Source organism: Perca flavescens, chromosome 12 (assembly GCF_004354835.1).
Source record: "Perca flavescens isolate YP-PL-M2 chromosome 12, PFLA_1.0, whole genome shotgun sequence".
Classification (NCBI taxonomy): Eukaryota; Metazoa; Chordata; class Actinopteri; order Perciformes; family Percidae; genus Perca; species Perca flavescens.
In genome coordinates this window covers 23,608,700-23,633,167 of record NC_041342.1, presented here as the reverse complement: position 1 = coordinate 23,633,167, position 24,468 = coordinate 23,608,700, and the positions used below count along the sequence as shown (strand labels likewise).

General features: G+C 38.3%; 1 protein-coding gene across 1 annotated transcript; it reads right to left on the bottom strand.

Annotated features, from left to right (window-relative positions):
* Window positions 1-1,321: 1,321 nt before the first annotated feature.
* tfr1a (transferrin receptor 1a) lies at window positions 1,322-22,605 on the bottom strand. Its single transcript, XM_028594110.1, has 18 exons — window positions 22,420-22,605; window positions 13,229-13,273; window positions 11,662-11,899; window positions 11,118-11,301; window positions 10,802-11,027; window positions 10,584-10,706; window positions 10,364-10,453; window positions 9,819-9,958; window positions 7,898-8,049; window positions 7,683-7,802; window positions 7,364-7,449; window positions 7,141-7,204; window positions 6,972-7,039; window positions 6,765-6,826; window positions 6,454-6,547; window positions 5,783-6,016; window positions 5,106-5,264; window positions 1,322-4,103 (listed from the first exon to the last, which is right to left on the bottom strand). Exons 2-18 carry the CDS (start codon window positions 13,259-13,261, stop codon window positions 3,861-3,863), a joined length of 2,316 nt encoding a protein of 771 aa, XP_028449911.1. The 5' UTR covers window positions 13,262-13,273; window positions 22,420-22,605; the 3' UTR covers window positions 1,322-3,860.
* Between the last annotated feature and the right edge of the window lie 1,863 nt (window positions 22,606-24,468).

The following is a 24,468-nucleotide window of genomic DNA, read 5'->3' as shown; positions in this document are numbered from 1 at the left end:
ATTGACTGGTGACTGTGTGTTTACATGTTTCCCATTGTTCTATTTTTGTTATTTCCTGTATGTTTCTTCTCATTTCATTTGATCTAGGACTGTGGTCTGCATTTCCTCCACCACTCTCCTTAATGATGCAGCAGGTATCAGTAGCGAAGTGAGAACTCTTTATCTCTCTCACATCTCTGGTACACAGTCAGGCTGTCAGCCCACTCTTAAAGGAACATGCCACAGTTTTCCCAATATTGCTCCAGTTTGTGGTTGCAACTTTAACAAACAAGTTTAAGTTTAGTTTGTAAGATGGATTCAGACACATCATTTCAAATTAGGGTTGCTGTTTCACCCACACGCAGTATAAGAACTTGAGTTTAAAATAGCCAATATTAGTATTATTGGTAAGCCCTTCAGCTACTACAACAAGTGATGGGATTCTATGGTTTAAAAAAAAAAATCCCCTCACAAAAACCTTTTTAGTTTTGACAGGAAAAGGTTTTGGCTCTAGAGTCCGATTCATATTTAAATGCAAACATTCACGTCATGTAGCGACTGACTGAATAAAACATATATATAAATATGGTTTACTTTGTCTCCATCATTTGGTCAAACATTGTCACAACAGCCATTTTTTCTGGACGGTGTGGATTAGGCATTATTAGGCTATTTCAATAGCTTAGTATTCTATGCACTAAAAAGGTAAGTATAAAGGCTTTAGGCCACCCTACACGTTATCGTACGCCCATTTTAACATGCTTAACTTAAATTAATTTTATACAATATATGTAGTAGGGGATCCCTGCTCCATCTCTCTTTCAGTTAAGGGGTCCATGGCTTAAAAAAATGTTGAAGACCCCTGTTTTAGAGTAAAATCCTGCACAGGGAAGTTTAAACATCCAAGTATAAATAGTAATAAGCAAAACCTATGGGGGTGGGTTTAAATGATTGACATTATGTACACTTCCAGCTGCTTATATAAATCAAAACCTTATGCAGCATTAAGGCTCCAACGTAATGCAGATGTTTGCCTAAAAGTAATGGATGTTGTGGAGTTCAGAATTGTTTTTTCCATTGATAATCTCTATTCAATGCAAATAAAAGTTCTAAAAGAACTGCATTAATTTCACTGTGGACATGGCTCATGCCAAGAGACTGTGTGTGCACACACAACTAAATTATTCTGAAATCAATTCCCAAATGAACATTAAATTTAAATTGTTTAATATAAAACAAAGACCTGACAGTGACGCATTTAAATGTTATTCATAGCTTTATATGTTTAAAAGTGGCCAGGCAGATAGATGATTTGGACTAAAAATCATACCACGACAACAGATGTGATGTGATCGTTTATTGCAGCAACAAAAAAAGTGAAGCAAAGCAAATGTGTACAGTTTGAGAAAAAAGAAAAAAAAAACATTGTTATTTTAACAATTTCCAAACATTTATCCACATTGTTGGAATTGAATTGAAGTCCAAAGACCAATTTTTTGCATGTCAGCAAGATGCCAATATTAGCGATGTAACTTCCAACACATGCCTTATTACAGACCAGCAGATCACTTTTAGCATTCAAACTATGAATGGTTAATAGATCATTTTATAATGGTTATTGATCTGAAACAAATCTTAAATTCATTCAATTCAGGCATGATGGTTTTCATAAAATACAAGAAAAAAAATGTTTTGTGACCACACTTAACAAGGTCCTTTAGTTGATCTGCTAACTTCTGTAACATTCAGTGTGCAACTCTTAAAGCCCATTTACATTGATTTTGTACTTTCATACATGTAACTATCTAAAAAGGTGTAACTTTTTAATTCTAGCAGACAACTGGGGAAAAATGAAACCGAAATATCAAAACTAAAAACAAAAAGCAAGCCAAATACACATCCTCCAAAACCTCTAAGTATTTTACTGTATGTAGAAACTCAGCTCTAAATGCAGTCACGAAACAAGAAGGCACAAAGAAAATCTCAACAACAATGAATGAACACATCAAAATAGAAGGTAAAATGTACTTTCACACTGACTGAATCATCAAAAACAAAACCCATTATTGAGAAGTAAGTGGTGATCTTTTCTGGATATGGTGTGGACCACACCACTGCAACCAGTGCTCCCAATCACATTTCACATTTCAAAGAAAAGACAACACATTATCAGCGTTTGATTAAAATGAGACAAACAGCTTGCTAAAGAAACCCAGAACAATTTAAAGACAGGTTACTAATGATGCAGATGGGAAAGGTTTTCAGAAAAGTTGATGTTAAACCCTTTCCTTAGGAGGAAATTATATTAGCATGGAAACATCATAGAAGGGATCTAAAGATGCAGACGTGATGTGCGCTGTGTAGCAATTCACTGTATATATACACACACACATTATGGGAAACACTGTTCCCGATAATAAAAACATCCACTCCTACAGTGAAATATGGAGGGCACTGCCTCCGATACGGACACACAGTGGTAGGCAAAAACTACCTTCTTTTTTCCACATTATGGAAGACATTGCTCCCGATAATGTTGTCAGGACGAGAGGTGCACATGTACCAAGGGACCAGTAGTGACAGCCAGAGATGTAAATATTTCCTAAGGTGTGATATGTGAGCTAGCCTTGCCTGAAAAGACCAATCCTGTCAATTTAAACACACCTCAGAGTTGTGCAGGGTTCTGCGATTGTTCAGTACTGGCCGTCGGTCAACATGTACACTTCTTTTAAGCAGATGCTGCTTTTGTCATTTCGACAGTATAACTGTCATAATTATGGAAGGCACTGCTCCCGATAATTACACTATTTTTTATAAAAGGCAATTAAAAAAAAAATATTTATAGTGAACCCTGCCACTGATAAATAAATAACACAATAAATAGACGTACGTTCTGTTTCAGTGCCACATGGTTGGAGACCTTCTCCCTTGGTTTTTGAAAAGGCCTACAGAGATTTGACTAATTTTTATTTATTATTATTTTTTTTTTAATGGTTGCATTTAATCAGGACCGTTCTTAAAGGATTAATGCAACACGAGTGTTAAACGATACCAGGTAACAGCCGATTGTCCAAAATCTATTTCTACGTGTGTTCTGTGCAACAACTAATTTCTTGTTATTTCATCTTCAGTCTTTTTTTTTTTTTTTTTTTTTTTTTTTTTTAGCAACGTCTGAATCTCTGACAATGAGTTGAGTAGCAGATTTCAGCACCGTTTGAATTATAGCTACCAATACAAACCGGCTCAGGTTTGAACACGAGGCTAGAGCAGCAGTGGAAATACCAGCAGTTTTGATTTGTAATAATTATGGTAAACAGACGAAAAGTCATCAGCTTATAATATCGTATATTATCGGCCTTCCGGGTTTCATTCATCTCTGAGGTTGCAAACACAGCCTTTCCTGTGATGTATATGGGACCTGATACTGTGCTGAAAAGGCCTCAATTTCACTGCATTCAACTAGGCTAACACTAATTTAAGTAGTACGGCCAGATAACATGGCCCTTTCAAGGTAGTTGCTACTAGCACCAAAGTAATCAGAATGCAGTTAAATACCACATTAAAATGATTGAAGATGTTTATCTTTCCAAAGTGGACAAAACAAGAGAGAAAAATGACCCTCTAAACTTTTGTCAACCCTTTGCTTAAGTACATTTTTATCATTAATGTTTTGCTTTATGGAGAATTGCAGAAAGACAGGAGAGGAGTTCATCACTCAAATGTTGAAAATTATGGAAGCGATGTGATTGACTGCAATATCTGTTTAGCATTTCCTCAATCCGCTTAAATTAACTTAATCATCACTGCCTACTGGGTTTCACACTGCCAGTTGTGATAAGAGGGTCCAAATTATTAACAAGGGAGGAGGGGGAAATTACTTTTTAGATTTCATTATCCAAAGACCAGACGTCCCCTGCTAGTGAGTTGGCACAGCCCTGAATGGTCCAGGTCGCCAGGGCAAACTGGTTACGGAAGAGGTTGGCGTCTGCCTCGGGGTTGGCTGTCTTGAGGGCTTCCAGGTGGTCGGACAGAGCCTTGAGAGAGTGAGATCCGGAGCCCACCAGGATGTGGCGGAAAGGATTCTCTCTGGGAGACACAAAGGGCGACAGGAGGTTCCTTTCCACCTACAGTACAGAAACAAGAAGGAAAAAAAAAAATGGGATGAGGGAAAGAAGGAAATTTGCTAAGCTTTTTTAAAAAAAAAAAAAAAAAAAAAAAAAAAAAAAAATATATATATATATATATATATATATATATATATATATATATATATATATATATATATATATATATATATATATATATATATATATATATATATATATATATATTTCACTGGATTACAGTTTTGCATTGATGACTTTTAAAATTACCTCCAAGTTAAGTTAAAAACAAAAAAAGTCCAAATATTTACTGATGCCCTTCTCTTTTGCCACTTCATAAAAGTTGCAAGCGATTGTTAATATTTACTGCTAGAAAAGACAGCTTCAGCAACATGATAAAGAATTTAGCTTTTTAAATCAACGAAAACTTGGGTTTCTCAAGGATTAAGAATTAAGTATTTCTCTGTACCATACAATATGCGACACAAAAAAAAATTTAAGTTTTATTTAAAAAAAAAAAAAAAAAAAAAGCTTAGTTTTTCAAAAACTCTGCTCATCTGCTTCATTGGGACTGTGTAAGTGTGGTTTATGCAGATTTGATTGACAGTGACCTGACAAAATTAGCAACCAACCTCACAAATGTTCCTATTTTGATTCAAATGTTGCCAAATACTGATTGGTGCAAAGAAGTATGCAACATCACCTTTTCCCAACTTTCCCACCCACTTCAAACCAGTGAGAAAAGAGGACAAAAATACAAAACACAGACAGACAGTCTCATGTGAATTACCCAACACTGTTCCAACTTTGTCTTACTATGAGCAATGGGTGTCACATAAACTCGTATCGGTCACTGATTAAGATAACAGGGTTTCAGTGCCTAAACAGTAAAGCACATAAAACTAATTATTCCTTTCTCAAGACACCCCACAGTTAAGGCATGTTAAGATTTGAACAGAAGTGAATACCCACAAATATGCAGCAATATTATCGTTTTTGGCACTTATTTAGTCTAGGTCTTACCGCCATTATGCGGTCATTAATGATACGGCACATCTCAATGTCCTCCAGGTCACTGTTCTGGATGTCTGATGCCAGGTTGCGAGAGGCACGACTGTAGGAGCCAGAGGCCGAAAACAACCACTGCATTGTCAGGTCCTTGGGCAACAGCCTGGGCTGCATCTGGAAGCACACATAGCATCCACAGGGGTAATCTGGTGTTCTGAATAAACAAAACTAAAAAAGGGATGTGGTTCTTCTGGGCACATAAGGGTTAGACTACATAATCAAAGCAGCAATTGGACAAAAACAGCAACAAAATCAATTAAAAAGGCATTGAAAACCGGTAAATTGGCTACTTAACTTGTGTTAAGGGTTATGTACTTCCGTTTATTTTGTTGAGAATTGCTCTCTAACACCCAGTCTCTTGTAAAGTAAGTAAGAAAGTTTGTTTCTAGAGCACATTTAAAACACAGTTTAAGCTGGCCAAAATGTTGTACAAACAAGCACTAAGGCGCTGTATTAACCCTTGTTTTGTCCCTTGGGTCACAAGGACCCGAAGGACCACACAAGGGTTAACAAAGCTTGAATTTCAATGGTTGATTATTTTTCTCTATGCTACAGACATGACATGAAAATGCAGACTCTTTGAAAAGGTAACAACCCTTACAACTGTAGTAAGAAAACAACGGGACACTCACTTTCTGAACAGAAATGACTTTCACGTTGATCTGAGCCACGCGAGTACGTATAATCTTGTTGTATTTCATCACGTCCAGCCGCAGCAGATGATCATGCACCAGCCTCAGTGCCATATGACCAGCGAACCGGGTCGCTATTTCAGCCAGCTGAGAAACCTGGTTGCCTGTGGCCATGTTCAGTTTCTCCCGGGTGTCCAGCTTTGTGCCAAGGAACTTGTAAACCTGAGGGTTGGCCTGAGCGATGGAGAAAATCAGATGTCACGATATTTTTTACCAGATACATCAATATCGATATTGTAGGGTTGGCTATTATTGCTTTCACAAAATATTTTTTACAATTAGTTTTTAGATAAGTAATCATCAATAATGGCTAAGTGGGTAAAAGGCAAATAATAAAACAGCTAGAACAGTCTGGTAAGTTCAGAAAATGATCACTTTACTGTAATGCAGCTTTTTTTAAAAATCAGGAAAATAGCATTTATGCCATATTACAATATCCACAATCTAAGATGATATTTAGTCTCATTTCGATAATCGATATAATATCGATATATTGCCCAGCCTTACCTGAGAGAGAACCAAACTTTAACTTAATGGCTCAATGTACAAGGTTGCCCTGGGCTATGGCTATTGGCTCGAAAAGATTAATGTAGTACGACAGGATGACTTACTGAGTTATCAGAGGTGAATCCAAATGAGACTGAGGGAATGCCAGAAAAGGCAAGGAAAGGATATGCAGCATTATCCAACGTCATAGGCACCAACCTGGATAATAAACACATGCAAAAATGGAGCTTTAGCTGTGCTTTATCCTAGGTAAATATTTGGAAAAAGAATAGCAGTGAACATGAGAATGACAGCTATCCTACACATTCCAGTTGCGGATTTGATACTACTGAGAACAGCTTGGATGCCATGGCGATGTATAAACACTGACTAGACACTGTGGATGTGACTGGACCAACAGCTTGGTCACACTTACACATTGGTTTCAAAGTTGCCCTTTGCAAATTGAGAAGAAAGAGCCTTGTTTTGGTACTTCACCTGAGGAGAAGACAATTGCATACGTACGTTACAGTATATCTTAACATTCACAAACAAATTGATAAAAGTACTTAACTAATGACAACACTGCAGGCTCGTATTCAAAGTCTGATTCACCGAGAAGCCCTACAGCTGTGGATTTTACCTCGCTCAGAGTGCTCTCAATCAGGCTGTGCATCAAGGGACTGGCTGCCACTTTAAATCCTTGCTGACCTGGAAAAGAAGAATTATATTTAGTCATTCGCATATACTGCTATATTGTAGGTATGGGAAGCTGTTAAATATTTAATAGCCTAGAAACCTGAAGTAAATACCTGTTACAACTGTATCCAGGTTGATGTAGGAGAAGGCTTTCATGCTCAGAGAGGAAACATAACCCTGGATATAGAAGAACAAAAAAAAAAAAAAAAAAAAAAAAAAATGAAGGAAGAGTACTAACACCAATCAGTTAAAATATTGTTACAGCATAAAAACTGCTGATCAAGAAAAATGCAGTAGGGAAAACCATTAGTACGAAATTCATTGTGCAATTCTCACCTCCAACCACTCGGTGGCGCCAACACTCCCATATTCCCCGGCACTCCAGCTAGCAAACACAATGCTTCTCCTTGGTTTGAATCCGTCTGTTGAGCAGATAACAAATGCATATTAACAAAAAGAGCAGTGCCATCGCTAAATGGAAAATTCTCAGATTTTGACTGTGCATATCCTTTGACCACTTTCTTCAGCTGCACCATGACTAACATCAGGTAGGATCTGATATTAAGTGTAGATCCATTCCAGCAATGTTATTTAAGTCACAATCTGGCACTATTTTACATTAAAAAACTAATCATCAGCTGCCAAGGAGACTTACCGTTCTTCACCATCTCTGAAATGGAACGTGCAAGCTCAACGAGGACGCTGGTGCCGACGGTAGACGCAGCAAAACCTGGACCCCATGCATCCCTCTGGGCGCCGATAACCACATATCGATCTACAGTAAAAAAAATAAAAAGACACCTCCTTCATTATCTTTTTTCAGAACACTGATCAGTTTATTTCTGATGGTAAAGAAACATCTCATTGTACCTGCATCCACAAAGCCTTTGATTACCCCAAAGACATTATTTATCTTTTTCTCAGTAAGAATGTTTTTGACATCCACAGTAATAAGATCGCTCTCTTCTCCCAGTTTCTTGACGTCACCCCACAATGCCGGCACATCCTGACCCCCGAGCTGCCTGTCGGATGCAGACAAACATTAACACTATGTAAGCTACCACTGAGTCAACTGTAGTAGACAATCATAGATAGATAGATAGATACACACACAGTGAGGAAAATAAGTATTTGAACACTCTGCTATTTTGCAAGTTCTCCCACTTGGAAATCATGGAGGGGTCTGAAATTGTCATCGTAGGTGCATGTCCACTGTGAGAGACATAATCTAAAAAAAAAAAAAAATCCAGAAATCACAATGTATGATTTTTTAGCTATTTGTATGATACAGCTGCAAATAAGTATTTGAACACCTGAGAAAATCAATGTTAATATTTGGTACAATAGCCTTTGTTTGCAAGTACAGAGGTCAAACGTTTCCTATAGTTTTTCACCAGGTTTGCACACGCTGCAGGAGGGATTTTGGCCCACTCCTCCACACAGATCTTCTCTAGATCAGTCAGGTTTCTGGGCTGTTGCTGAGAAACACGGAGTTTGAGCTCCCTCCAAAGATTCTCTATTGAGTTTAGGTCTGGGGACTGGCTAGGCCACGCCAGAACCTTGATATGCTTCTTACAGAGCCACTCCTTGGTTATCCTGGCTGTGTGCTTCGGGTCATTGTCACATTGGAATACCCAGCCTCGACCCATCTTCAATGCTCTAACTGAGGGAAGGAGGTTGTTGCCCAAAATCTCGCAATATATGGCCCCGGTCATCCTCTCCTTAATACAGTGCAGTCGCCCTGTCCCATGTGCAGAAAAACACCCCCAAAGCATGATGCTACCACCCCCATGCTTCACAGTAGGGATGGTGTTCTTGGGATGGTACTCATCATTCTTCTTCCTCCAAACACGGTTAGTGGAATTATGACCAAAAAGTTCTATTTTGGTCTCATCTGACCACATGACTTTCTCCCATGACTCCTCTGGATCATCCAAAAGGTCATTGGCAAACTTAAGACGGGCCTTGACATGTGCTGGTTTAAGCAGGGGAACCTTCCGTGCCATGCATGATTTCAAACCATGACGTCTTAGTGTATTACCAACAGTAACCTTGGAAACGGTGGTCCCAGCTCTTTTCAGGTCATTGACCAGCTCCTCCCGTGTAGTCCTGGGCTGATTTCTCACCTTTCTTAGGATCATTGAGACCCCATGAGGTGAGATCTTGCATGGAGCCCCAGTCCGAGGGAGATTGACAGTCATGTTTAGCTTCTTCCATTTTCTAATGATTGCTCCAACAGTGGACCTTTTTTCAACAAGCTGCTTCGCAATTTCCCCGTAGCCCTTTCCAGCCTTGTGGAGGTGTACAATTTTGTCTCTAGTGTCTTTGGACAGCTCTTTGGTCTTGGCCGTGTTAGTAGTTGGATTCTTACTGATTGTATGGGGTGGACAGGTGTCTTAATGCAGCTAACGACCTCAAACAGGTGCATCTAATTTAGGATAATAAATGGAGTGGAGGTGGACATTTTAAAAGGCAGACTAACAGGTCTTTGAGGGTCAGAATTCTAGCTGATAGACAGGTGTTCAAATACTTATTTGCAGTTGTATCATACAAATAAATAGTTTAAAAAAAATCATACATTGTGATTTCTGGATTATTTTTTTTTAAAGATTATGTCTCTCACAGTGGACATGCACCTACAATGACAATTTCAGACCCCTCCATGATTTCCAAGTGGGAGAACTTGCAAAATAGCAGGGTGTTCAAATACTTATTTTCCTCACTGTGTGTGTGTGTGTGTGTGTGTGTATTTTTTTTTATCCAGGTGGTTTATAGCATGTGGGAGCCTTACCTCAGAATGCTCATAGCCATGCTTGCTGTGATTGTCTGAGCCAAGATTTTTGGGAGGCCTGAAGACTGGATAGGTGGAAACTGGGTGTGGTTGAAGGAGGGGAAGCCTGGGGTGTAGGGATCCCCTGAACCCATGTGGACCTGTGGGAAGCGGACAGGAGATTGTTAGATGGAAAGAGACGTTTTACCGCGTTTGCCAACAGCTATGATAGGGACATTTTGAATGCTTATTTGTGTTCCCGAGTAATCTTCTCAACAGCCTGGAGCCTTACCCTCCAGCTTCTAAATTAAAAATTATGGAAATATGGAAAAAAAACTATTTACTTCTAAACTCTTACACCCAAGATTATCAGGGGGGAAATCATTCTACATGCTCTTATACAGGCTTTTCAAGCACAAACTACAAACTAAGCAGGGAACCAATAGGTGTGTTACAAGTTGTTTGATGCATTTAATATCATCAATACACTAAACAAAATATGTACCATATGTCTATCCAGTGGGTTTCATCTTCCAATATTCTGCTTCTAAACTGTCCACACTTACATGTCCAAAGAGCGGAGTTGTGTCTGAGTAATAAGTAGTGTCTGGGTAGATCAACACAGCAGAGGCACCCATTTTGGCAGCATTTGCTACCTGTAAGCAAAAAAGGAAACAAGGTCATGGAAATTATTGTCACCAACCGCAAAATTACTTGGTGTGAGGGAAATAAAAGAACGTTTACAGTAATATTAGTCCTACTGAATTTCTTTTTAAAACCACCCACCTTCTCAGCTAAGCTGATCCTACCAGCTCTGACCAGCATGACTCTGCCAGTCAGGTTGATGCTCTTGTCCTGCAGCAACGCCAAATCGTTTTCCTCCCCGTAATGTGCATACAAGGCAGCACCCTGGAAAAAGGAAAAAAAAAAAAAAAATACATTTACGGCATTTTGTTTCTACTTCATTCAACAAAAAATGATTTACTTAATTAAGCTCAGATTACCGTTACTTCTCCAGTGGCACTGTAGGACAGGAATCCCTCTGGACGCATAGCACTCCCATTCTTGAAAACAACTCTGTTGGAGCCAGAAGCTGGGGGGTCCTGAACCTTAACAAAGTGCTCATCGGTCCAGCTTTTCATGCCATACTCTTTAAACTTCTTCATCACCTTGTTTGCCAGAGCATCATCATCTGGAGAACCAGCCCGGTGGTTGGAACTGGAAAACTCACTAGGAGAGGAGGAAACAATGACTCGCTTTTAAAAATCACAATACAAATAAAGACATTTTGCCTCACTACAATGTGGGTTTTATATTTACCGAAAGACAGGTTCAAATTTGGCAGCAGTGACTTTTTGAGCGAGGAGCTTTTTGACATTGTCCCAGTCCATGAGGGATGCAGCACCCGTCTCATGGGCAACAGCTTCATCAAAACGAACCACGGAGGCTGCACAGGTGGGAGCCAAGTCCTTCTTCCGATGAACCAGGTAGCCAATCAAGTACCCTGAAAGCAGCAGTGGCTTCAAATGAGGAACAACAAGGGATAGAGAGAAACGACTGCACCGACCGAGAGAAGGGCAGTACACACCCAAGGACAAACTAAAAAGGCATCAAGTTACAGCCTAAACCACACAGTCAGCATTTTGAAATGCTATACCACCAAGTGACTATGACAGTACTGTACATTACGTATACCGTTCACTGCCCGAGAAACTTCTTTGACACACATCCAGTAAATTATATTTCATTGTATCAACTACTACATGCCAAAGCCTGACTTCTAGTTATAAAAAGTTTGCCTTAGTCTCTCGGTGTTGCTCAGAGAGGGAGCAATTCGGGGTTCAGTGTCTTGCCCCACTCTTACCGATAATAAAGATGAGGAGGGTAGCGGCGGCCATGAAGCAGAGGTTCTTCGGTGTGCGTCCAAGCTTTTGAGCCAAGTAGGGCTTGCGGTTGGAGTTGTGACTGCGGTTGTCTCCCACACCATTTTCCCCGGCCTCCTCGTCTATGTCGGACGACAGCTTCATCTCCACCTGGCTGTTATCGCCTTCCATGTTCTGGGTCAGGTTGAAACGCGTGTAGGAGTGTGGCTCTCCGTTAAACTTTAATGAAAGAATGATGCAGGTATGAGAAGAAAATATGGTTTAATATTTATTTCTTTAGTAGATTCATAGTAACTTATGATTGCAGGACATTAGCTGGAATCTTTGACCAACGGGGGTTTGTACAATTATGCCCTGATGATGTATATTATAGATGTGAGAGTATAAAGATTCATCCTTAAATGTTCCAACATCAGCAATAGTTTATGGTACCTCTTTCTAATGAGCCACTCTTTAAATAAATAAGGGTATCCAGGTTGTAGCTAATGACTTTACTAATGCTAATAAAATCCTTTATAAATGCTTATTTGGTCAGTAATAACCCCATTTCCTACTCCAGCAAGAGGATCAGGAAGTCCCTTCAATGGAGCATTTGACAACTTACTATCTGGAAGAAAAAAAAAAAAAAAGAAAAACTCAGAAGTTCTGGACCCCCGCCCCCAGAAAAGTTTTGTCGACACCTAGAATGTCAAACAAACGTATAACCAATTTAACTTACAGCAGTTGCTTCCTAAGAGCTAAAAAAGAAAGATGCAATTAAAAAAAAATAAGCGATGGGATTAATAAGCACTACACAGCCGATTTACCTCGAGGATCCTTCAAAAAGGGAAATAGAGAAGTACTTCCTCTTTCTGTTAAAGTCTACATATTCATTCAAATAGTTATTTAAAAAAAAATGTTGTGATAAAAATAAATAAAAAAAAATGTAATGTTGAGTTTGCCCTTTGAGTTAAAGTCTGTCAGGAAGTAGTCCACCACTGGTGGAGCCAGGACTGCATGGGATTAATTTTCAAGCTCCTTAAACTTTCTGGGATCGCTGTCAGTAAGCAATGGCTGCAAGTTCATTTTGTTGTCCACTTGATTCACATTCTTTATTGATGCATGTTACTTTACTTATTGCAGAGATATTTTTGACTGAGTTTTTGCCGTTTCCCCGAGAGCTAGAAAAAGCAATAACTGATTTTTAACAACTACAACTATAGGTCATAACTTCTGAACCCTGATACAGTTTTTGTCCCTAGCAATGATTAGAAAACAATCCCATCACTAATCTTAGCCAAGATAAATTTACAGCACTTACCGTAAATAATATAACATTAACTGCACTGAAAATATTCTCAAGTCACTCTGCCCAATAATCATTCAGCATGCGGTTGATAAAAACGTCAAGTAATAATTATTTGTTCCCAAGATGAAAACGCATTCAATTTTGCAACATGGGCATTTATAATAACACTCATTTCAAATGGTAATAATGGGGAAGATAATTCCTTAGAGCAAAGCTTCTTATTTTAGGATTTAGGTTGTAAGACTAGTTATAATACTCACAATTTTGGATATCTTTGACCTTGCCTGGTCCATTGCTGCTTCAATCTAAAAATGGGAAACAAAAGAAGGAAAGTATTAGTGAAGCATCAGGCCCAAAGATGGATTGATTGTTGTTGTCGTCGTCTCTCACAGTTTCTAAAAATAACACTCCACCCAAATTATCTTTTTGGTCTTTAACACAAATCCCCTGTAGACTTGATAGCTATAAATAAACAATACTTTAAGTCTACAATGGATGTTATACTCAAAAGGATAGATTTTAAGTAGAATATTTTGAAGTATAAGATTGTATTTCTTTACTGTGTGTACAGTGTGTTTGGGTTTCAGTGCTGGGAATAATGGGGTGTCCAAAGAACATGTCCACCTCTTATCCAAATATCCACGGGGTTTCCTTTGCAGCTAACTTGAAAGGCAGCACTGTTCCTAGACACAAAAGACCAGTGTCCAGCACAGGTCAACACAGACTCCATGCCTCCATGTGAACTCCATTGCCAGAACACAATAACAGAATAACGATTCTTTCGATTCAAAAGCGGTGCCAAATAAAACAAGGTTTCAATTTAACAGAGGAACAAAACCTGAAATGCAAGTCTTCTGTATATTTTCTTAAATATTGCAATAAGAGCTATGCATGTGATGGCCCTCAGGAAAGAGGCTTATGTAAGGTTCTTCATCTATCTATCTATCTATCTATCTATCTATCTATCGATTCAAATTACTAACTAGTAGGGGTGTTGAAATTAATCATTGCATCAATGCATTGCGATGCGGACATGGATGATTCTGCATCGATGCAGTGACAGACAATCGATTATTGCCTACTGATGTTTCTTCTTGATTTTTCGGTCGCTGCTTTTTTTTTTTTTTTTTTTTTGCCTGTTGTCTGCTGTGTTCAGACTCTGCTACATTCAGGAAGGGTCTTTTTTTAAGAGCAGATGCAATAAAAATTGATGGTCATACTGTATGTATCTGACCACTTGAATTTGTTGATGAAAACCATGTGTAGCAATATATAATAAATTTGAGGAGGTGGCACATCGTGATGCATCGGGATACTGAATTGCATCGTTGACAGGATAGCCTAAATCGTAACCGAATCGTGAGACTAGTGAAGATTCACACCCCTACTAATTAGAACCACTTTGCTTTCATAGCTCACACTTTTCTCAAAGTTCTTATACATATTATCATACACATATCAGAAGAATCACCATGTCCATTATAAATGCACATTAAGGTGCAAAAGAAACAATATTACACTATAGAATTCTGCCTACTCAGTGAAGATTTCTATTGATTCACTGATATTTGACACTGCATAGTCACTTCATGGCCTTCTGGCTAAAGATTACTTTTGAGTAACAGTGACAATTTTGTGACTCCAACTGACTACATACATTCATAATATTAGCCAATAACTAAGAAACCAAATACAATGTAAATATTTAAAGAGCCCCTATTATGCTCTTTTGGATTTTCTTTATCTTTTAGTGCGTTATAGTTTTGTGTATGCAGTAGCTGTATAAAGTACAAAAAACACATTTCACTCCAAATGGAGATCTCTCTCCCACAGACAGCACTTTTTTCTCAACTGCCTAAAAACAGCTCGCCCACATTCCCTTTTGAAATTCCTCAATTAATGAGGTCATTGATTTAGAATGCCAGCCCAGTTTGTCATATGTGCTGCCTATAGGTGTGTGCCAGCTGACCAATCAGAGCAGACTGGGCTTTTCGGGAAGGCAGGCCAAGAGCTCAAACAGAATGTTTCAGGTGGAGGCACTGCAGCAATGGGCAGTATGAGAAACATAAAATGTTTTTTAAACATCAAAGCATGTAAACCTATTATAGTAGACCCCAGGAGTACAAATATGACACTGAGAAGTAGTATAATAATAATAATAATAATAATAATAATAATAATAATAGCTCTTTAAACTTAAAAGGAGCAATATGTAATAGATTTACTGTATAAAATCAAAAAATGACCACAATATGTCACCAGATATTAAGGAAACATTTGAGATGCATTCAAAAAGGACAATGGGTTGAAGGTCTGTTTTTTTTTTGTTCAAATATGGCTCATAAAAAAGGGAATGCATTCTTAAAACATTATTATTAGTATTCTTAAATAAGCATTGGAGAGGGGACACAAGTGCCTGCTGCACAACAACCTTTAATCTATTTTCAAATTCCAGCCTATAGCCCTTTTTATCAAAAATGAGTGCAACCTAAAATGAGACCTACCTATTCAAAGGATTTGCAAAATACTTTCTTCGGTGACATGACAGTAAAACCCTCCCCAGAAAAGGGAATTCCATTAAGAGTTAGCAGTATTTTATAAAGTTCCACCTTAAACCAACCAACTAATGTATTAAGCCATAAGCAACGCAATTCTTACCCAACCTTAATCCCAGTAATAGTGTGCATACAGGATGATTTGACTGAGAGAGCGCTCACGACCTCTCCTACCCTGACCTTCGAATAACCAAACAGACCAAAATGTCTCAAAACAACCATTGTCTTATCAAGCCCTGTAGTGGAGAATTATAGAACCTCATGGGTTAAACCATTACCACACTTACCGAACTTTGGACTGAATAAAACACCGCTTTGTTGACAGTAGGCTCAAGCACAAATTACATATTCCAAACATGGTCAAATTTGGTTCACAACTTTATCAGTGGACCACATGTTAAGTTTATTCTGTAATGAAACAAAAGTAAAGCTAAAACTGAAAATGGACAAAAAGATGCCAAGCTTGCCTGGAGTGATAATGATACATGATGTGCAGCCAAACAGCAGAAAAAGAAACTCTTAATGATCCCTATGGGCCAATTTACAAGCTTCACTGGAAGGAGATCCCGAAGTGGACATTGCGTGAGGAGAGCTTGAGAGCAAATGCCAAGGGGACACAAACAATCAGGCAGCCCTGCACTAATTTGCAGCACCAAAGCATGGCCTTGCTCCAACAGCATGCTTCCAACACAGCATGGATAAAAAGCCTAACCATGTACTCCAAGGCTACAGCCACACTAATACATTCGTTTAAAAAGGCATATCTTTTGCTACGCTTACATTTCGCGTCCATACTACTCTGGCTTTTACGGTTTAAAAATGAAAAACATAGTAGTGTGGATGTAGTCTAAATGTATGTCAATAAAGCAAATGAGGGTGCCGCCCTGTTGGAACTCAGCCATACAATAACTTAACTCGGAAAACAATTTGGCTATGCTAGGCATTATGAAGCACAGCTAATTTTAAAACATGGCTTGGCCTCAAACAACCTCAGAACTCCCTTGACTTCTTCAACCTTGAGGGGTGGGTATCACCAGAGACAATACACAGCTCACGATACCGATAATATCACACTAATGAAATTCGGCAAACATCACAATATCAATCTAACTATGAATACAGAATGCCAGTGAAAAGATTAAGTGCAGGTTTTCTCTTCATTCACTGTAAGTCTGAAAACGGTTAGAAAACACCACAACTCCACACTACAAGTTTTTCAGTCTGTAAATGAAAATGGCCTTAACATTTTCCTTAAACTGCTGTCCGCCATCCCATTGAAAACCTCTTCCTGTAGTTAACTTATGTTCAAAAAATAAAAATAGACTTACGTTTTTCTTATTCATAGCCTGCTTTGCAACACAACCTAAAGACACTAAAAATGGCATCAGATAAGACTTAGCTGCCCTGTAAAGCTAATTGCTCTCTAAGGTGGGCAGAGCTATGTCTATAATCTTACATACCAAACATACCGGGCCTCAATACTTTAATCAGATTAGCTACACTTTCAGTTGAGAGACCTATGGATATTAGCAATATAAAACAGAACACAAATCAAGAATGAAAAGGAACACGCACAAACAAGACACTTACAACTCTAAAAAGTGATAGCATGTGCTTTATGTTCATGTGGGGGTACATTTTCTTGTAGCGGTCTCTCTGAACCACAACTAAGAGATACAGCCTGTATCTCCACTGAATTTGAATTGAACATTTTAGCCAAGTGTGTGCAAAAGAGATAGTAAGAGCCAACTTAAGTTACGCCCTTCTGGGAGCGACACTTGAAGCCATAGCCTGTTAGACAGCCATGCTGAATGAGGGCAGGACAGCACGGCCACCCAAGCTTCAACAAGAGAGGATATTGGATAGAGTTCATGTGCACACTGAGCACTTGTAGTCAAAGCAAAAAAAAAAAAAAAAAAAAAAAAAAGAATTAAGGCTGTGAAACAAAATAAAACAAGACTGCAAGAGACTGGAAATGGTTTCTAATTTTGACAAATTGGACTTAAACATTTATGTTTAACTTCAATGACTGCATAGTCCTGCCGACAGATTAAATATCACGGTTGTGTTTGAAAGGTGAATTTCTCTCTGGTTTCCAGGGTCAAATGTGTTGCAAAGTGGCTTCGTCATAGTGTTCTTTAGTAACTGAACAAATCCCTTTCAAGAAAAAGTAGCCTAGCTGTTGCTTCATAAGTAGTGGGTTATGAAAGCTGTGGCAAGAAGACTTTTGTTCTGACATTACAACAGAACTATTATGAACTCGGCTGAGGGTCGTTGATAGGGGGCGCAGAAGTCAGAGGTAAAAACGCCCTTCATATAATAACTGAATCAATCACACTCATTCACTAAATTAACTTCAAACATGCATGCAATCACAAAGGTAGTCATGCATTTTAAACTGCTGAGATGACCATTTACTAATGATCACTACAGTCAAACAAATTTAGTCATACCATTACATAATTACTACTATTCAGTGCAACCACTATACATTTCCCATAACGATGATTAACATAATTACTATTATAGTATCAAAGACCTAACCTGTCTGTCTGTCTATAGGGCTTTGCCATCAGCAAATGGTCAGGCTCTTAATACACCTTTGTGTTTAAGTGTAAAGTCAGCTTGCAAAAGACAACCGGCCTTCTCATCTGGCATTTTGGGAGCTCTTCAACTGATGCAAGAACAATATGTTATTACATTTCATAAAAACAGCGTGAAGTGATTTGTACTTATGGTAAAAATAAATAAATAAAAGATCACTCCCATCATACCAAGAAAATTCCCTTTCCTTCTTCCTGTTACAGTAAGAGGCGTTCCTGGAGCCAAATGCCATACAATTAAGGGAAATGATTGTCCAACTAGTGGTTGAGCCTTAACTAGAAACATGCAAAGTATGAGGAAATAGCACGGTTTTAAATCAAAGTTTTTTTTGAGCAGAATGTGCACCCATGTCTCGGACGAGATTAAATTAAATGGTTTGAAAACTAAAATCAAAATATAGTCATGGAGGTAAAAACGCCCTTCATATAATAACTGAATCAATCACACTTGTTCACTAAATTAATTTCAAACATGCATGCAATCACAAAGGTAGTCATGCATTTTAAACTGCTGAGATGACCATTTACTAATGATCACTACAGTCAAACAAATTTAGTCATACCATTACATAATTACTACTATTCAGTGCAACCACTATACATTTCCCATAACGATGATTAACATAATTACTATTATAGTATCAAAGACCTAACCTGTCTGTCTATAGGGCTTTGCCATCAGCAAATGGTGAGGCTCTTAATACACCTTTGTGTTTAAGTGTAAAGTCAGCTTGCAAAAGACAACCGGCCTTCTCATCTGGCATTTTGGGAGTTCTTCAACTGATGCAAGAACAATATGTTATTACATTTCATAAAAACAGCGTGAAGTGATTTGTACTTATGGTAAAAATAAATAAATAAATAAATAAAAGATCACTCCCATCATACCAAGAAAATTCCATTTCCTTCTTTCTGTTACAGTAAGAGGCGTTCTGGAGCCAAATGCCATACAATTAAGGGAAAAGATTGTCCAACTAGTGGTTGAGCCTTAACTGGAAACATGCAAAGTATAAGGAAATAGCACGGTTTTAAATCAAAGGTTTTTTTGAGCAGAATGTGCACCCATGTCTTGGACGAGATTAAATTAAATGGTTTGAAAACTAAAATCAAAATATAGTCATGGACATTACAATTTTTAAAAGCCCTATTAAAACACTTAAAAATCACAAATTGGTCTAATCCTGTTGGCTTCTTGCAAAATAACTGTTTCCACCCAACTTTGGAGAGTGAACAAGTTGAGGAACAAGGCACAGAGAGACAGGGGTAGGAAACATTGTCGAGGGAGAAAAAAATGTGAGGTGTGGGAGACAAAAAAAAAAAAAAAAAAAAAAGAAATCGAGAAAAAAGAACAATGGGGCAGCAGGAGAGGAGAAGGGTCAAGGATGCGTTTGAGTCATTGAGCAGTGACAAATCATGGTTTATCAGTGTTTTAAGCCCCCAATTTCTCCTTCCAGGCAGCGCTGCCTGGAAGGCACTAGGATTAGGCAATGGTTATGGTTGTGGTTAGGGTTAAGGTTAGGGTTAGGGGCCTTGAAGTCAACGGTCGCAGCGCTGCCTGGAAGGAGACGTTGGGTGGGCTTAAAAACACCATCGAGCCAAATCATGTGAGAGTCACACTGGGGAAAGCTCCAAATAGCTCATGGGAAAAAGAGCCAGAAGTAGAACGGTGAGGCAGGCATGTATAAGTCTGCACAAATATTAAAACAGCTGCACATTCTGAATTATAGGAGCAACACAGGTTGTGGTTCTATTCCATGCAGGGGAGACAATGGAGGTCTTGTCAGATTTAAAGCGTAACTCTCACCAAAATGCAACCTAGGGTCTTCTTGTGAATGTACCAGAGTCAAACTTTCATTTAAAAGCATGTTTAGGACGGAATCGCCACTTTTAAGATTTACCGTATTAAAAGAAAGGTTTTGAACAACTCACCGTAGCTCATGTTGTTTCCGGCCGCTACCACCTCGGCAGTCAAAACGAGTTGATAGCCGAATGCAAATGGACAGACTCCATATGAGGCTCCTTTTTCAACTACAAAGTCAATATTGTTTTAAAATACCGACAACAAGAAATAATCTGTGCATTTATATGGAACTAAGCTTTAGGAGCTTTCCATCTTTACTCTCCTGCCTGTTACATTGCATTCGGAAATCGATTGACTGATAAAAATCGCTGCGGCCGGAAACAAGCGCTACGGTGAGTTGTTCAAAACCTTTTTTAGTAAACTCTGGGTACACAATGTTGTCAATGCTTTCGTTAAGGTGTAGAGCCCGTGGTGATACTTTCAGCAAAGTTCCATGTTGTGTCAAGCCTTCTTAGTGTTTTAAAAATAGCTATTTTGAGGCTAGCATAAAAGTGCCCCTAGCACTCCCATTCAAAAGGCCATTTGACCGAATAATAAAAATACCGTAAATCTTAAAAGTGGCAATTCCGTCCTAAATATGCTTTTAAATGAAAGTTTGACTCGGGTACATTCACAAAAAGCCCTTAGGTTGCATTTTGGCGAGAGTTACGCTTTAAGCAGTTTAGAAAAAACTAAATGTAGGGTCTTGTGGTCACTTTCACAATAGTGGGTCCTCACTATATACAGAGGGGCCCCACCAGGTGGCGTCACAGTGTCTGTCCATCAGGTACACACAGCGTTGCCAGATGTACGATAATTATCGTATTTGTAGATAACTTTGGCCTCTGTGCAAATACAATCAATAATGCCAAAAGTGCCATAATGTACGATAATTTGACCAATATACCATTAGTAGTTGGTTTTAGTCTGCGCTCGGAGCACGGCTGTCTCCCTCTCCTGCTGCAGCCACAGAGTGATTTGGAGGTGGAACTTGAACTTTCTCGCTAAAAGGTATGCTGTGTTCAAGTTGAGTTGTTTTGAATGCACCAGTATTTACTGAATTAACTTAGCTTATGGCCTTAACAATTCATGCAGAATATAAACAGGCTTCAAATCGGGCTGTCTTGAAATTGATTTTGTAATAGTAGGTTTTTACAAACATTGTCAGACTGATGGGACTTAGGCGCCCCCTTCCATGCAACACGTCACCCCGATGTTGGGAGATTTGTAAGCGTGTCAAAAAAGTTGTTTCAATCCACGATTTGTAAAATTACACATAAGCCTACACCCAATTGTTCTCGTGGTTAGGACTTCTGTACGATAATTTTATTTAAAATATGATGATCACAAGCCTCTGGTATGATAACTTAACATTTCCCATATTGCAACGCTGGGTACACACTAAACCTTGTGGCAGACGTTTATCAAAATGTGAGAAAGTAAAAAAATACATTCAAATTACTTATACTACTACTACTACTACTACTACTACTACTACAACAACAACAACAGATACTTTAAAAACTGCAAACAGGTATTTTCATAAACTAAATAATTTTAACTGTTTTAAGTGTGTGTGACCTTAAATGCAAAAGGGACAATAATTAATTGCTCTTTTCAGGACAAACTGAAAGGAAACAGGCTTGTCAAGTTCACCTGCTGCTAGTCTGAACAGTGTGTGTTGAACGTTCCAGTAATGATTAATACCACACTATACTGCCTTAGGGACAAACTAGTCCATAACCAAATATAGCTCAAGTCCTACCATATGTTAACATAACGTCTCTGAGAGGCATCTGAGCATCAAATCGCTCTATAGCTTCACCTAAATATGGACAGACATTTAGGATTAATTACATAGTCTAACAGCTATGAATACTGCAGGTAGCTTATCTATGCAACAACCTATTATTGCCTGTCAAGGTCAGTATAATGTCTACCTACTGACACGGTTACCCCAAAGCAGGAAGGGTCATTCAGAGAAGCAAGCTGTATTTAACACCAGCACAGAGCAGATCCCTCAGCTGAACGTGACCACTGGCTTCCCTCGTTATGGCGCCCTTGTTGCATTGGCAACGTGATAACCCACGCTACCGATTTCTCTCTACAATATAATGAAGTAGAGAGGAGACATGTCTTAAAAAAAAAAGTGACAGGTGGCGTAACCGACTACCCTGCTGTGTGCTTTGTTGAACGTGCTCGGGCACGACAACGTTAGGATTTCATTCATTAGGGTAACATTACTTAAAGTTACTTAAATGGAGTAAACTAAAAATGCGATTTATGTGGCATTTGTTAACACACTCTCCAAAGAAAAACGAAGGCTTAACGTTATGTCTATACGCAGCTCTGAGTCTTGTAGCGTTAACGTTATATATTAGTACAATAAGCTTGAATCCCTCCCCGGCACAGTTTGAAATGTTGCAGCTGTTTGACACAGATAAAATTCTCACCTTGTCTTCAACACAGCTCAAAACGACAGACTTCTCCCTTTAATCAGCCTTTGGCTTTGACACGAGGTTCCTCTCCTTGCTGCTTCCTCCCTATCTGTCTCGTTCAGACGGTGCCCTTGACCACGCTGCTTCCAATTATACCTATCGGATGCCGGATAGGTCCATGCTTACTACCAAGACATACGTAGCTACAACGTCACTTCCTTTCTTGCTGCTTGTTCTCGCGCCCTATAAATTATAGACCATCGCACCTATTTTGAATGTAAAGATAGAATGTTATGTAATATTGTAAATCTCTTTATTTTATTAGGTAAGTTCCATATCCATAAGGCAAAATCTTCCAGATCAACACCGTGCTTCAGACTATCTGATGTCTACTTAAATTTATTTAAGTGCTCTTGCTGTTTATATTATTAACGAAGTTCGAAAGTCTGTCTCTTTTGTTCCTTTGTATACTTTATTTATCTCTGTTTAGATTATTACCCTCATATTTATTTTCAGATTATATTATTTGTACATATTTTTGTCTTATCTTATATGATTACGTACTGTGATGACTGAAAAAAAAAAAATTATAGACCATCGCGAGATTCTACCGGTTGAGAGCGTGGATGTATTAAGAGAGTTGAGAGCAGGCGAAGGGTACTTGTGGCTGAGTGTCCACGTGCTTTTCTGACACTGTCAGAATGGTTTATAAAGCCTACACACAAGAAGAGGGAATCACTGTCTTACCCCATATGTTTGCACTAATTCAAATGAAGAAGTAAGCTGTTGTAAAGTAATTATATATTTGAGAAGATAACTTTAAAATGTTAATTAAAACTATACTGCACTATTTGAGATGAAACAAAACCATAAAGTTGAAATAAGGTCACTGTCAGTGGTGGAAAGTACCTATTTTCTTAGGTAGGTGAGAAAGTAGTACTTTAACTGACGTTCAATTTTTAGGTACTTGTTTATTGAATATTTCCATTTTGTGCTACTTTATACCTTTACTATATTTCTTAAGGAAAAATTTGGAGTTTGCACTTTGGACTATTTATTTGATGGATTTACTTAAATTTGCCTATAGGAATATTAGTCTATAAGGCCTATATGAATATTATAGCCATACAATGAGTGACAAATTGAATAATATAAAAAGTGAAAAATAATGATTTTTTATATATATATATATATATATATATATATATATATATATATATATATACAGTTAATGTTGCATATTATAGACAAACACTATAAGCAATATAAATAACATAACCACACCAGTATTTTAGCTTGGAAAAAGAGCATAGGGTTCACCTCAGTCATGGACTACCTTGAATGACCCCCAGTGTGTCACAGACACATCGGCGACTTCCATCTGCAGCTCACCTTGAAATGAGAACAAACATAACGCCAGTGTGCCGAGGTCTGTTAACTTTTCAGACCCCACAGGCCACAAAATAGTGTTTTTTTTATGCTGCAGCTGTGAAAATATCATCTGTAGGAAAGTGAGTACAGGCCTATTTTGTTCAGTGTGCTGACTAAGTCAGAAGCACAGATTTCTTTTCCAGTTAAGTTGTCGACTACACTATTTTGAGCTCCTTTTTCTAATATCCACGACTAATGCAGTGTTTAATACAATTTAAGCTTAATGTGCAAGATTTAGTAGTAGTTTGATTGGCCTTTATTTAACAGAAAAACACAACTCCTGTTCCAGCAGCTTAAAATGGAGACAATATTGATCATTTGGTTATTGTATTACCCACTGTTATGTCCATACAGACAGGGTTGACAGATCAACAGCATGGGATTGGGCATTTCTAGAGGGCAGGAGCAAAGTAGACGCCAGTGGTGGTAAATTATTAGTAAATCTCTGTAAAAAGGTGGTTCTTTTCATTTTTTGAGCAATCCCATTTATTTACCATCACTTTTAATTATTGGTTCTTGAACCAAAACAGCTCTAGTAAGGTTGTGTTACTGTCCCTATAATTGTTCTTTTGGGTATCTTCAGTAATTACATGTTTATGCCTGGTGCCAGGCTGCTAATGTATATTTTGTGCA

Coding starts and splice junctions, on each gene's coding strand:
- tfr1a (XM_028594110.1), bottom strand. CDS start 13,261: ATGGACCAGGCAAGGTCAAAGATATCCAAAATT. Junction 11,900..13,228: donor GGTCAAAGATATCCAAAATT/GTGAGTATTATA, acceptor CTTTCATTAAAG/TTTAACGGAGAGCCACACTC. Junction 4,104..5,105: donor TTAATGACCGCATAATGGCG/GTAAGACCTAGA, acceptor TCTGTACTGTAG/GTGGAAAGGAACCTCCTGTC.